At 40.4% G+C, this 12958-nt stretch overlaps 1 protein-coding gene across 3 annotated transcripts in view; it reads left to right on the top strand.

Annotated features, from left to right (window-relative positions):
- Positions 1–12958, top strand: part of LOC114278275 (transducin family protein / WD-40 repeat family protein) — a 30645-nt gene that overhangs the window by 10254 nt on the left and 7433 nt on the right. For all 3 annotated transcript variants that reach the window (XR_014362718.1, XM_028220301.2, XM_028220302.2), the window contains exons 4-9: positions 3799–4027; positions 4907–5071; positions 5475–5747; positions 5870–6115; positions 11024–11416; positions 11526–12950. Coding sequence is in view for 2 of the 3 variants with exons in the window: in XM_028220301.2 (XP_028076102.2) it covers positions 3799–4027; positions 4907–5071; positions 5475–5747; positions 5870–6115; positions 11024–11416; positions 11526–12950 (2731 nt within the window). In the remaining variant the exon portion in view is untranslated. The remainder of the gene's footprint in view (positions 1–3798; positions 4028–4906; positions 5072–5474; positions 5748–5869; positions 6116–11023; positions 11417–11525; positions 12951–12958) is intronic.

The raw sequence follows: 12958 nt of genomic DNA, 5'->3' as shown, positions 1-12958 counted from the left end.
AACGGACATTGAAGCCAATCAGTATACTTTGAAGTCCTGTGTGGAGACGATGACGGCAGTCACAAACTTGTCGCACCGGCTGCAGAGCAGGACAAATGAGGTGCAGCATTTAAACGCCCAACTGGCTCTGCTCCAACGCATGTATAAGGATGCGCGAGCAGAGATAAGTGTGCTGAAAGCAGAAAATAAGGAACTGAAGCGGAAGGCCACCGTGATGTTCCGATTTGGAGGGCCGCCATATGCTGCAGTGGAGGAGCAGGCAGGAGGCAACTTGCTTGGTGGCCTAGGAAGTACGGAGGCAATACCGTCAAGGGCCGCTCAGGACGGAGGCAAGAAGAAGAGACCTGCAGCAGAGTAGAGAAGAAAAATCCCGCTGTGGGTGTGGTTGTTTTTTTTTTTTTTTTTTTTTTGTGTAAAATGGTGATCGGGGTGAGACCCGATATGAATAAAATGAGTTTGCAGTTGTCTTCTTCCTCTTTGTTTTTTTTTTTTTTTTTTTTTTTAAATAAAATAAATAAATAAATAAAATAAAATAAAAGAAAGAAAGTGGAGCAACGGGTGAGGTGCAAAAGGTGATGATAATGTTTTGTGAGTGGAGAATAAAGAAAAGAAAAGAAAGGGGTTGTGTGGTGTGGGTGGTGGAACCAAAGCTGGGCCGAGTAGCAACTTAACAGAAGGAATAATAATACTTATCTAAAAAAAAAAAAAAACCTTAATAACTAGGAAATGATCTGATCCACGAGGCCTGTTCCAAAAAAGGGTACTTTGCAGCAAGCATGTTCACATGATCCCTCGGGAAGATTGAGAGTCGTCTTCTATTATGTGAGCCAGGCACATACAGAGCCATCTGCAGCTGGCGTGTACTGTATGGCAGATAGAATAAGTGAGCCTTGTCAGGGTCCCTGGTGACGAATTGCTTGTTTTCCTCCATTAACTTCATAAACCATCCTTCAGATGAATAAATTCCTTGGAGATTGGTTTAAATAAAATAAAAAAATAAAAAGAAGAAGAGAGACAGCCGCTGCTGCCCTTATTATTTATTTATTTATTTATCATGGCCTTGAAGAGAGAGAGCTCGAGGATGTTGGAAACACCAATGAGGTTTCAGAGGGTGATGCTTTTAGCATAAGAGCCAGCAACGGACCTCGCGGATGTGGACGGAGAACGCTGAAGAGACGATGCCGAAGAAGATGCCGAAGAAGATGTGCGTGAACAGCAAAGCCGAGGAGGCGAGGGCACGGAAGACAGCCAGCGAAGTCGAACGCAAAGATCGCGATGCTCCGTTGCTGGAGATAAAGAAGACCAGTACTGGCGCGAAGCCGAGGGCTCGAAGTCGCGCGCCGCCAAGAAGCGGGAGGAGGAGAAGGAGAAACGCACCGAGGCAGCCGCTCGCAAAGCAGAGGCGCGCCGGATCGCCGAACAGGAGGAGAAGGAGCTCGAGAAAGCTAGACGCAAGCCCAATAAGAAAGCGAACAGAGTGTTGATTCCAGTGCCTAAAGTCACCGAGTCGGAGCTCCAGCGGCAGAGGGAGGCGGAGCAAGCGCAGATTTTGAAGATAGCGGAGGTCCTAAGGTGGGTGATGAATATGACAGCGATAGTGAAGGTATGTGTAGAGGTCCGGCGGGCGGCCAAGGCGAGGCTGCCACCCGCCGGTGAAGCAGAATTATTAGATTCTAAACTTGCTCTGATACCATGTTAAAATTGTAGTATTATTGATTGATTGTATATATTACAAGATTGATATTGTTGATATTACAAGGCTTCCTATTATATAGGAGAGGATTTGGGAGTAGGTGAGTGTGTGTGGTAGGTGTAGGAAAGTAGGTGAAGTAGGTGAGTGTGTGTGGTAGTGGAGGTGGTAGGTGGAGTGGGTTATGGTAAATTCTAACACAGAGCCAGTTGGGCGTTTAACTGCTGCACCTCATTTGTCCTACTCTGCAGCCGGTGCGACAAGTTTGTGACCGCAGTCATGGTTTCCACACATGACTTCAGAGTATACTGATTGGCCTCAATATCAGTTTGCACCGCCATTTTTTGCTCCACCGACCGCATCGGAAAGTTCAACGGAGCAAAACCAGAGGTGTTTGGTTGAGGTTCACTGGCCACCGCACCAGTTATTTCTCTTGTGGACTCGTTCAGTTCTGGAAAGAGCGTGAGCAGACCACAGGAAGAGGAGGCCATGTTCTGGGTAGCTGGACGGGAAGAAGAGGCCATGTTGCTGAGTGTTTCAGAGACGGGTTGGTTACAGAGTATTACAGAGTTTCTCTCTCAGCAAAGGAAGAGTTTTTCAGAGGTTTCTCTCAGTTTTTCTGTCTCAGCTTCTGCCTCAGCCTCAGCCTCCGTCTTGGTTAAATAGCCGAGGCAGCCACGCGTATCGCGCGCCACTTGACGCCAGACGACAAACGGGCGCGCCAGCCAAGGCACTCACGTGCCTCGCCATCATGTCCGGCACATCTTTTTATGACTTGGGCTCGCTTTTTGATGGCACGACTTTTTATGGATTGGGCACGCCTTTTGATGGCACGCCTTTTGAAAAATTGGGCACACCTTTTGAGGGTGCGACTTTTTAGGGGTCCGACAAGACTCTGTAAACTGTCCCGACATTGATTCCGGTTAGCTCCTTCATGGGTCCGACAAGACTCTGTAAACTGTCCCGACATTGATTCCGGTTAGTTTCTACATGGGTCCGACAAGACTCTGTAAACTGTCCCGACATTGATTCCGGTTAGTTTCTACAAGGGTCCAGCAAGACTCTGTAAACTGTCACAACAACTGTCACAACATTGTCTGCTACAACGGTCCGACATGACCCCATAAACTGTCTTCTACATCGGTCTGACACCGCCATCCAGTGTCCTCTACACCGTTATGACACCACCATACAATGTCCTCTACAACGTTATGACACCACCATCCAGTGTCTTCACCAATGGTCTGACACGACCATACAGTGTCTCCTATCCTCTTTTATTTTTATGTATTTTCTTGTTTTGTTACTCTCTCCAAACTCAAGTTGGTTAGTTCCTATCCCCCTTGAGTTTGCGGGGGGCTGTTAAAATCCACCCACTACACCACTACCACCTCACCTACTCCACTAAACCTAACCCACTACACCACTATCACCTCCACTTCACCTACTCCACTAAACCTAACCCACTACACCACTACCACCTCCACTTCACCTACTCCATCTACCACCTACTACCACCTACTCTTCTATATATAGGAATCATTGTAACATATCAATATAAATCAATCAATAATACATCAATTTTAACATATGCCCTTAAAGATAGTAATGCATATGCCATTTTATTTTATTTTTTGATAACTCAGTATCTGGCCTATTGGATCGACTAACCTGGGGGACTAATCCCACTGCCCACTTGCAGGGGTCCCAATTAAAGCCAGGGAAAAGCCCTGTATGGATTAGTCCCAAGAAATTGTTTGCACTTAGGAGGTTTTGAACTTGAGACCTTGGAGGGAGCACACCCCCAAGCCCCAAGCCTTGACCACCAGGCCAACCCTTTGAGGTTGCATATGCCATTTTATTTGAATTTTTTTAACAAGTCTACCAAGGGCTTTGTGTTAAGGTGCCTTTATTGCTTTGAAATTATCTTTAAAAAAAAACTGCGAGTTAAGTTCTTTGTTCATCATATCTATGCAGTTGTATAGTATTTTGGTTCATTGCCATGATTGCCTTCGTCTCTATTGGTCTTGCTCTTGATGCTACAATTGTGGTCTTTGTTAATTTTTTCTTTTTATCAAATTTATTTATCATTATTTTTTTGGGTCAAGATTTTGGGTGGCTGTAAGGTTTCAACAACTATATTTCTCCCGAAGATTTGGTAGATCTGCACCGGTGGGAGAGTTGGTTGTTGACTCAGGGCTGTTTGCTTGGGCTTTTCACTCTGATTGTCAAGACAATTTGTTCAGTTCACTTCTACCAAATGAACCATCTTGGCAAGAAATGCAGAATATGGGAGTCGGATTTTGGTATATAAATGCAACGCAATTGCGCTTAAAGGTAATGTTTGGAGCTACTTTGTTTAATCTCTTTTTTCCTACATGAAATTTCTTGTTGCTTTTGTAATATTACTTAGTTATATTTTTGACAAAACCCAATCTATTAAGGTGATTTAAAGCATTTTGGGTGTGCTTTTTCTGTTTATGTTATCAATTGTGTTTTTCTGCTGTCTGCTGTTTAGTTGAAAATGAGAAATTGAAGACGAGCATTGAATTTCTGTTGAGCTTTTACGGAAAGCAATAATGCATGTTTTTCATGAATTTTAATTGCAAATGGAGAGAATGCTTTTGCTTGTTCTCTTCTTTTCTTTTGTTTTACCACTTCATTTCCCTTTGTGAAGGATAAAGAGATATACTGAGGCGTTCCATTGTAATTGTTAACCTGTGTTAAGGTTTTTAATTGAGCACTTCAAGGGTCCATTTTCTATTGCTACCAACAGCATTATAGTATCTAAGTAGCATTAATTTGGTGGATGTAGTAAGAATATGTTTAATATCTGTTGTATCACCATGTATACTTTCTATATTTTTCTTACATTACTGGAGTACATCATATATATATATATATATACACATATATTAACTGCACTCTTGTTAAGCTTTGGTTTGTGTTTGCTAAGTTAGCGGTTGTCTTTTATAACATGTTTCATATTATGAGAAATTTGTTAGGTCTATCATGTATGCATGCAAATTTATGTTATATATACACAAGCACATGGATAAATTTATACATATCTCATTTGTATTTTGTTTGGCTGTTCATGCCATCAAATTTATCATTCTTATCATTTTCCACAGCTGTTTCTAAAGGAATGGTTTTTAATTTAAGTTCTATTTCATACAGCTTCTCCCTGACTCTGATAAGGTTGTTATATTGTAGATGGAGAAGCTAGCTAGACAACAGTATTTGAAAAGTAAGGATCCTAAAGCCTGTGCACTTTTATATATAGCATTAAACAGGCTTCAAGTTTTGTCTAGTCTCTTTAAAATTAGCAAAGATGAGAAGGACAAGCCGTTGGTGGGATTCCTTTCACGCAATTTCCAGGTATCTTCTTGATTTATGGATATTGAGTAATTGGTCCACATGTTGCAGTCTTGAATAATTTCTTTGAAATTTACTTTTATTTTCTAATGTGCATGAATTCTTTAATGTTTCTGAGGATAATAAGTCATCGATCCTTCTTTTGGTACATTGGATAAACAATTGGGAGCCAAAAATGTTTATTTTCCTCCTTAATTAATCTTAATCAACTTTTGTCTTCTCCTGTCAGAGTCAAACTGCAAACTAAGGCTTACCCCACATAAAATTACATTTAATTTCGTCAAGTTTGTGGCTTGCATTTTGCTTCTTGTGCATAGGATGCTGTTGACTGCTGGCATTTCATAAAATGGATTGAATTTTTTTTCTGTTGTATCCAATGAGCACTCACATGGACTCACTCTTACAGGAGGATAAAAATAAAGCAGCTGCTTTAAAGAATGCTTATGTTTTAATGGGAAGACATCAGCTGGAGCTGGCTGTTGCTTTCTTTTTGCTTGGAGGTGATACCTCTTCTGCTGTTAATGTCTGTGCAAAAAACCTTGGGGATGAGCAGCTTGCTCTTGTAATTTGTCGCCTTGTTGAGGGATATGGTGGGCCATTAGAGCGTCATCTTATATCAAAGTTTCTGCTTCCATCTGCAATTGAAAAAGGCGACTCCTGGCTGGCAAGCTTTCTAGAGGTGCTAAATTAAGTATTCAAGTTTGTTCATAAAAAAAGGGGTTCAGGACTATGGCTTCATTTATGATATTTCATTATTTTTTGGTGTGTAATAATTCTTGTTAAATCTCATCTGTTTTGCAGTGGATGTTGGGGAATTATGCACAATCCTTTCTGAGCATGCTTGGTATTCAAAAGGATTCTCCTATCAATAACTTGGCCCTGTTTTCCAATCATACTTCTTTTTTGGATCCAAGCATTGGTCAATACTGCCTAATGCTGGCAAACAAGAACAGAATGAAGAATGCTGTAGGAGAGCATAATGCAGCAGTCCTGGGAAGGTGGGCAGTTTTGATGAGTTCTACTGCTCTTAACAGATCTGGCATGCCTGTAAGTTCATCTAAATGTATATTCTTGTTATCTGGTTTATGGCATGGTATTAGCTGTTTTTGTTGAGTTTACTTTTTTAAAGTTTTCATTTCTTTTTTGATATTGACAACCCACCTTCTTAAGCCAGTTTTTATTTATTCATTTGGATCACTTGTATGACTCATAAGCTAAGCAAGCTGTTGAAATTATGAAACACTTTGTAATATTCAAATGCACAGTTGTCATTGTTGTGTGTGAGTCTGTACATAATTACCCTGATCTTTTTTGATGATTTTTATTTATTTTTATTTTTTTAATATCTTCTGATAGGGGTCAAATCATTTGGCCCTTAGATTGGATATTCTTGTTTTATTGAGAAGTTGAGATATTCAAAATATTTTTTAGTTGTTTGAACCTTACCAAACTTTGTACCTTTGTTGTGTTTCCTAATTAATACTAAAGAGTGCCTAATTAGATGTGTTTTTGTTATGAAATTTTTTTCAATTGGAGTATAAAATAGAAAACCTATGTTACATTCTCACATGAGAGTTGGGATTCAAGTTATTGTTCAATTTCGAGGTTTCAGTTCCAGAACAATTTCCACTTGTCTCATATATATGTTGGGAGTCTTCTGACTGATTTGGGTTAACAGGTGTGCCAGAAGCTAACTCAGCCTGATTTCAACCTTTGCACAAAAATGAATAAACTGAGCTGTATCATTATTCATCAGTTACCCTTTTCATCTAGTGACTCGATGGACAGGTTATTCCCTAATAGGTCCTGATTTCATTTTTCAAGGAGTTGATAGCTAAAGCCTAGGAATTAGGTTTGATGTTTAAAGTGAAGTTTGAAGGTGAAATATAAAGTTGAGTGTAAGTGAATAACCTTCTATTTCTGAGGTACGAGGAATACAAATACAGAAAGATACCTCACAGTGCATTAGCTGCATGACAGTACATAGTACAAGAATAATATGTGAGAGATGAATGAAACAGTTGTGTCTGTCTGTAGAAATGGCCTGAGAGTTGAAGCTCTCTGACAGATTTAATATGCATGAGGGGAGTTCATGGCTCTCTTCAACATATCCACTATTTTGCTTCCTTTCGCACTCAGCCCATTTGTTTTCTAACTTATTATTTGGAATCAACAGGGATCTCTATCTTCAAATGTGATATTGTTAGAATTTACCATCACCTACCACCACTACCACCTCACCTACTCCACTAAACCTAACCCACTACACCACTACCACCTCACCTACTCCACTAAACCTAACCCACTACTCCACTATCACCATCCACTACACACCATCCACTACACCTACATCTATATAAGGAACCATTTGTAATAGACAGAAAATAACTACAACAAACATTATATCAATCAATAATACATCATTCATTCTCTATACAATTCTCTTTATACATTGATTCCTTCATGGTATCAGAGCGGGTTTAGAACCTAATATTTTCGCTTCCCCGGCGGGCGGCAACCTCACCTTAGCCGCCCGCCGGACCTCAGCCTAGTCCGCTAGAATTTTCTACACATACCTTGAAATTTCTTCGAGTCCACCACCTTCACAACCAACTCCTTCTGAAACTGCATAGCAGACGAATTGGGCTCTGCCGAAGCACCCATTGGGAAGAAAGACTTGATGGTGTCGACAATGGCATCGGAGTCCATCGATGGCGGCAAGAAGCTCGAGTTGTTTTCGTTTTCATCGTTACCCATCTACTGATCCTGAATCTCACATCTCGCAACGACAGTGTCTTCAGTACCCATCAAAGCATTTATCTCTCTCCTAGAAGAAGAAGAAGAAGACCCACCAAGTTGTTGTTGTTGTTGCTGCCCCTGTGGCTCTTGATTTTGCCCAAAACTTGCATTTGTTGAAGCCACAGATCCACATGCCTACATAGGTACTCATTCACCTCACACCATTATAATATATTATAATATATTATACAACGCAATACCACCTCAAACAAATCACCGTGGGAACACCATAGTTTGCTCTCACGTGGGAACTTTTCAAAAACAAAACCAGCACACAAGTTTTCATATACCACCAAGGATGTTTGCATTAAAAAAAAAAAAAAAACAGCTGGCTCTGATTTGCACCTCAATACTCTTACTTTTCCTCGTGGGCTTGTTCCCACCACACTATTATACTATATTCTATTATTATTATTATTATTAAAAAAAAAAAAAAAAAAAAAACATTGCAGGTTTTTCACAAAACCGTGGGTCACGAAACCTTGTTTTCATTATCTTTTCTTTGCGCACACAAAAAAAAAAAAAAAAAAAAGAAGAAGACGAACTGCACACCAAACCATATTTTATTCATCTCAGGGATCCACCCCGATCACCATTTTACACCAAAAAAAAAAAAAAAAAAAAAAAAAAAACAACAACAACAACAACAACACAAATCGAAACAGTGGGATTTTTCTTCTCTACTCTGCCGCCGGTCTCTTCTTCTTGCCTCCGTCCTGGGTGGCCCTTGACAGTGTTACTTCCGTGTTTCCTTGTCCACCGAGCACGTTCACTCCCCCATACTCCTCCACTGCAGCATATGGTGGACCTCCAAATCGAAACATCACGGTGGCCTTCCGCTTCAGCTCCTTGTTTTCTGCCCTTAGCACGCTTATCTCTGCTCGCGCATCCTTATATATGCGTTGGAGCAGAGCCAGCTGGGCGTTTAAATGCTGCACCTCATTTGTCCTACTCTGCAGCCGGTTCGACAAATTTGTGACCGCCGTCATGGTTTCCACGCATGACTTCAGAGTATACTGATTAGCCTCAATATCAGTTTGCACCGCCATTTTTTGCTCCACCGACCGCATCGGAAAGTTCAATGGAGCAAAACCCGAGGTGTTTGGTTGAGGTTCACTGGCCACCGCACCAGTTATTTCTCCTGTGGGCTCGTTCAGTTCTGGAAAGAGAGTGAGCAGGTTCTGGGTAGCTGGACGGGAAGAAGAGGCCATGTTTTGGGTTGCTAAGTGTTTCCGAGCAGGGTTTACAGAGTATTTCAGACTGCCAAAATTCAGAGGTTTCAAACTGGTTTGCACAGCCTCTGCCTTCGTCTTGGTTATATAGCCAAGGCAGCCACGCGCATCGCGCGCCTCTTGACGCCCGACAAACTGGCACGCCTTTTCATGGCACATCTTTTGATAAAGTGGACACGCCTTTTGATGGCACGCCTTTTGACAAAATTGGGCACACCTTTTGAGGGTGCCACTTTTACAAGGGTCCGACAAGACTCTGTAAACTGTCCCGACATTGATTCCGGTTAGTTTCTACCAGGGTCCGACAAGACTCTGTAAACTGTCCCGACATAGATTCCGGTTAGTTTCTACAAGGGTCCGACAAGACTCTGTAAACTGTCCCGACATAGATTCCGGTTAGTTTCTACAAGGGTCCGACAAGACTCTGTAAACTGTCCCGACATTGATAGACTCCGTAAACTGTCACAACAACTGTCACAACATTGTCTTCTACAACGGTCCGACATGACCCCATAAACTGTCTTCTACAACGGTCCGACATGACCCCATAAACTGTCTTCTGCATCGGTCTGACACCGCCATCCAGTGTCCTCTACACCGTTATGACACCCCCATACAGTGTCCTCTACAACGTTATGACACCACCATACAGTGTCCTCTACAACGTTATGACACCACCATACAGTGTCTTCACCAACGGTCTGACACGACCATACAGTGTCTCCTATCATTTTTTTTTTTTTATGTATTTTCTTGTTTTGTTCCTCTCTTCAAACTCAAGTTGGTTAGTTTCTATCCTCCTTGAGTTTCCGGGGGGCTGTTAGAATTTACCATCACCTACCACCACTACCACCTCACCTACTCCACTAAACCTAACCCACTACACCACTACCACCTCACCTACTCCACTAAACCTAACCCACTACTCCACTATCACCATCCACTACACACCATCCACTACACCTACATCTATATAAGGAACCATTTGTAATAGACAGAAAATAACTACAACAAACATTATATCAATCAATAATACATCATTCATTCTCTATACAATTCTCTTTATACATTGATTCCTTCAGATATCCCACCTTTCTTTGTCTTTCCCTGCTTTCATTTTCTATCCAGGTCCAGCAAATTGTTTTTCCAGTTCCATCTTTCTTGTTTTTGTTATTTTCTAAAGTTCGTGCTAGTACATGCCATGACAATGAACTCTTTAATGGCAAGATTCAAGTCTTGTTCTGTGATTGTTGAGACTCTACCCATGTATCAGGAAGAAAGGTGAGGATATTGTTGTCCATGTCTAATCTATCCCTTGCAAATATCTCTAATTCTTCCTTCTTTTTTTAACACCAACGAAAACACTTATCATGAAATTTTCCATTGCAAGTATAGTTTCTAAATGTTGGCAAATTTAGAATATGCATTTGGGAAGATTCAAATAATCTTGGAAAATAGTGTATGTTATGCACACTGTAGACTCAGGTACCTTAGCTGACTGTGTATGGGAAAAGGTTGGGTGGCAAACTTTCTCATATACTTGTAAACACACTCTCAAACAATTGCTGTTTGTATAATTTGTAGAGCTAGATTTATTCTCACAGAATGTGAATTCATATTAGATATAGTATATCATAATATGTAACAAGACAATAACTCCTGTTTGAGCATGATTCATAAATTTTCTACGGATGTTTCATATTTGTTGAATATGCATGTTGCAAGTAATGGAACTACATAATCATTGAAGAAATTATGACGAATGGGGATTTTCAGATATTTAATTCCTTTTTCTTTTCTTTTATTTTTTTCTTTTCTGGAAGTTCTTTGAGTGTGTGTGTGTGTGTGATATCACGTATCTATTTTGCATAATTTCATGCCCAGGTAGGCATATTGAACTGATCCATTTTGGATGCATTTTAAGATTGAAGCTCTGGAGTGCCTTTCATCTCCTTTGAACATGCTTGGAGGTTCAGATCAAGGAAGCAGATCAGATATTGGAAAAATTGAAGGCTTAAACAAACTGCTAAAGCCATTCCCATATAATTCCTCAAGTAACTGGATATCAGATGATGTGGCTTTTCATATGGAGACACATGCTAAATTAGATTTAGCAATGCGGTACATTTCAAAATTGTTAAGAGAGCATCCAAGCTGGCCAGGTACCAACATGGCACCTACAGAAGCATGTAAATCCTCCAAGTATGAGACTCAACAGTTCAAGATATTACTTGAAAATTTTCAACACAAATTAATGGCAGGGCTTGCATATTTTGAGCAGAAGTTCTGTTTGATTCCTCTCCATTTAATTAACATGGTATGTAGTTTATTGACCCATGCATACACATCTCATTATCTCATCTGTTTTGATGCATGCCCACTTTCTTCCAGGTGAGATTGATATGTTCTGTTTTCTCATCCTACAGATTGTTACTTCCCTGTCAAATAATGGATTACTCTTTATCGGATACCATATATTGCATGGCTATGCTTCTCAATATTCCTCACAAGATAAGAGGGCTGAATATGACAGTTTTCTCTTATATCCTATCAAGCCCAAGCTACTTGTGAAGGCTACTGAAGAAATGTCCTGTTTGTTTTCGAGATATATTGTTGCCTGTTCTATAACTTGCTCTCTGCCAAAATCACGTTCCACCAATAGTAATGTTGCTGGTGAAAATGGATTCGACTGGTCGGCTGCTTGGCAATTTTACATGCAAGGTCTCCTATGGTCATTGTGGAGGTTGAGAGCCACATTGAAGTTGTTCCCTGATTCTTGTGTTGAAGACTTCATCAGGATACCTTCTACCATTCTTGATTTATCTGAATATTGTGTATATTTTGCATCAGCTTGGCTTCAAAGGAATTATAAAGGTCTTATTCTGATTATGAAACCCCTTTTGCTCTCATGTATAAATGGGCATGCTTATGAAATCACCATGGCAGATTTGAAGAAGCTCCTTCATGAGAATGAAGAGTTGTTTTCTCACAATACATTGATTGATAATACGAGAAGTGCTGTTCAGTTCACAGAAGCAGCACAACCTGATCAAGACGAGGTCATAATATCTTCACTACCAGAAGATGTAAGATGGCAAATCATTGGGGCTGCTTCGTGGGGACACATGTCCGCTTATCTAAAACATCAGATGAATTCACTATCTCAGAATCTTGAAGACAGTTATTCTTTTGGTCCCTTTTATAGACTTTCCTCCATGTCTAATCCTGACATTTCTGAATCTGATGGAAATAATATGCATAAACAAATGAGGCTGGTCTCTGTGGTTTTGGCTAAGTTACTGAAGACTACGTCTGCGCAAATTTCTTCTTCTTGTACAAAGAAATTTGCATCATTTGTGCTGCAAAAAATGGAGGATGGATCCAATGAACCTATTCTTATGTGGTTAGAAGGGTTTAGTGAGTCACATCAAAAAACCCTTGATAAGCATCTTAGTCAAGATGTTGACAGTCGGGATGTGATGAACACTGAAAATGATTTATCAGCATTTGATATGTTATGGGATTTTTTTGCTGATCCTAAAGTTATACTTGATGGACTTGCACAAGAAAACTTTGAGTGGAAACAGTATATTAAGCCAAAGTCCTCTAAAGAATGGAGTGACATATTTGTGGCAACCACTGGTGAGAATAAAGCTGAGGAAAGTTGTGACCAAGAAAGTAGGGTTGGCAGTATTTTTGCTGGCAGTGGAACTGGATCACCTGTACGGGGCCCATCTCCAGACGGTCATTCTTTTCTAAGTTTTGGACAATCAAATACAATGCTTTCTGAGAAGGTTTTGCCTTTCCAGAACACTAAAGAAGTTTATAAGAGAAATGGAGAACTTTTAGAGGTACTTCT

The sequence above is a fragment of the Camellia sinensis genome, chromosome 2 (genome assembly GCF_055761805.1).
Source record: "Camellia sinensis isolate YWXY chromosome 2, ASM5576180v1, whole genome shotgun sequence".
Taxonomy (NCBI): Eukaryota; Viridiplantae; Streptophyta; class Magnoliopsida; order Ericales; family Theaceae; genus Camellia; species Camellia sinensis.
The sequence above is the reverse complement of the archived record's forward strand: the minus strand, read 5'-3'. Positions and strand labels throughout refer to the sequence as shown.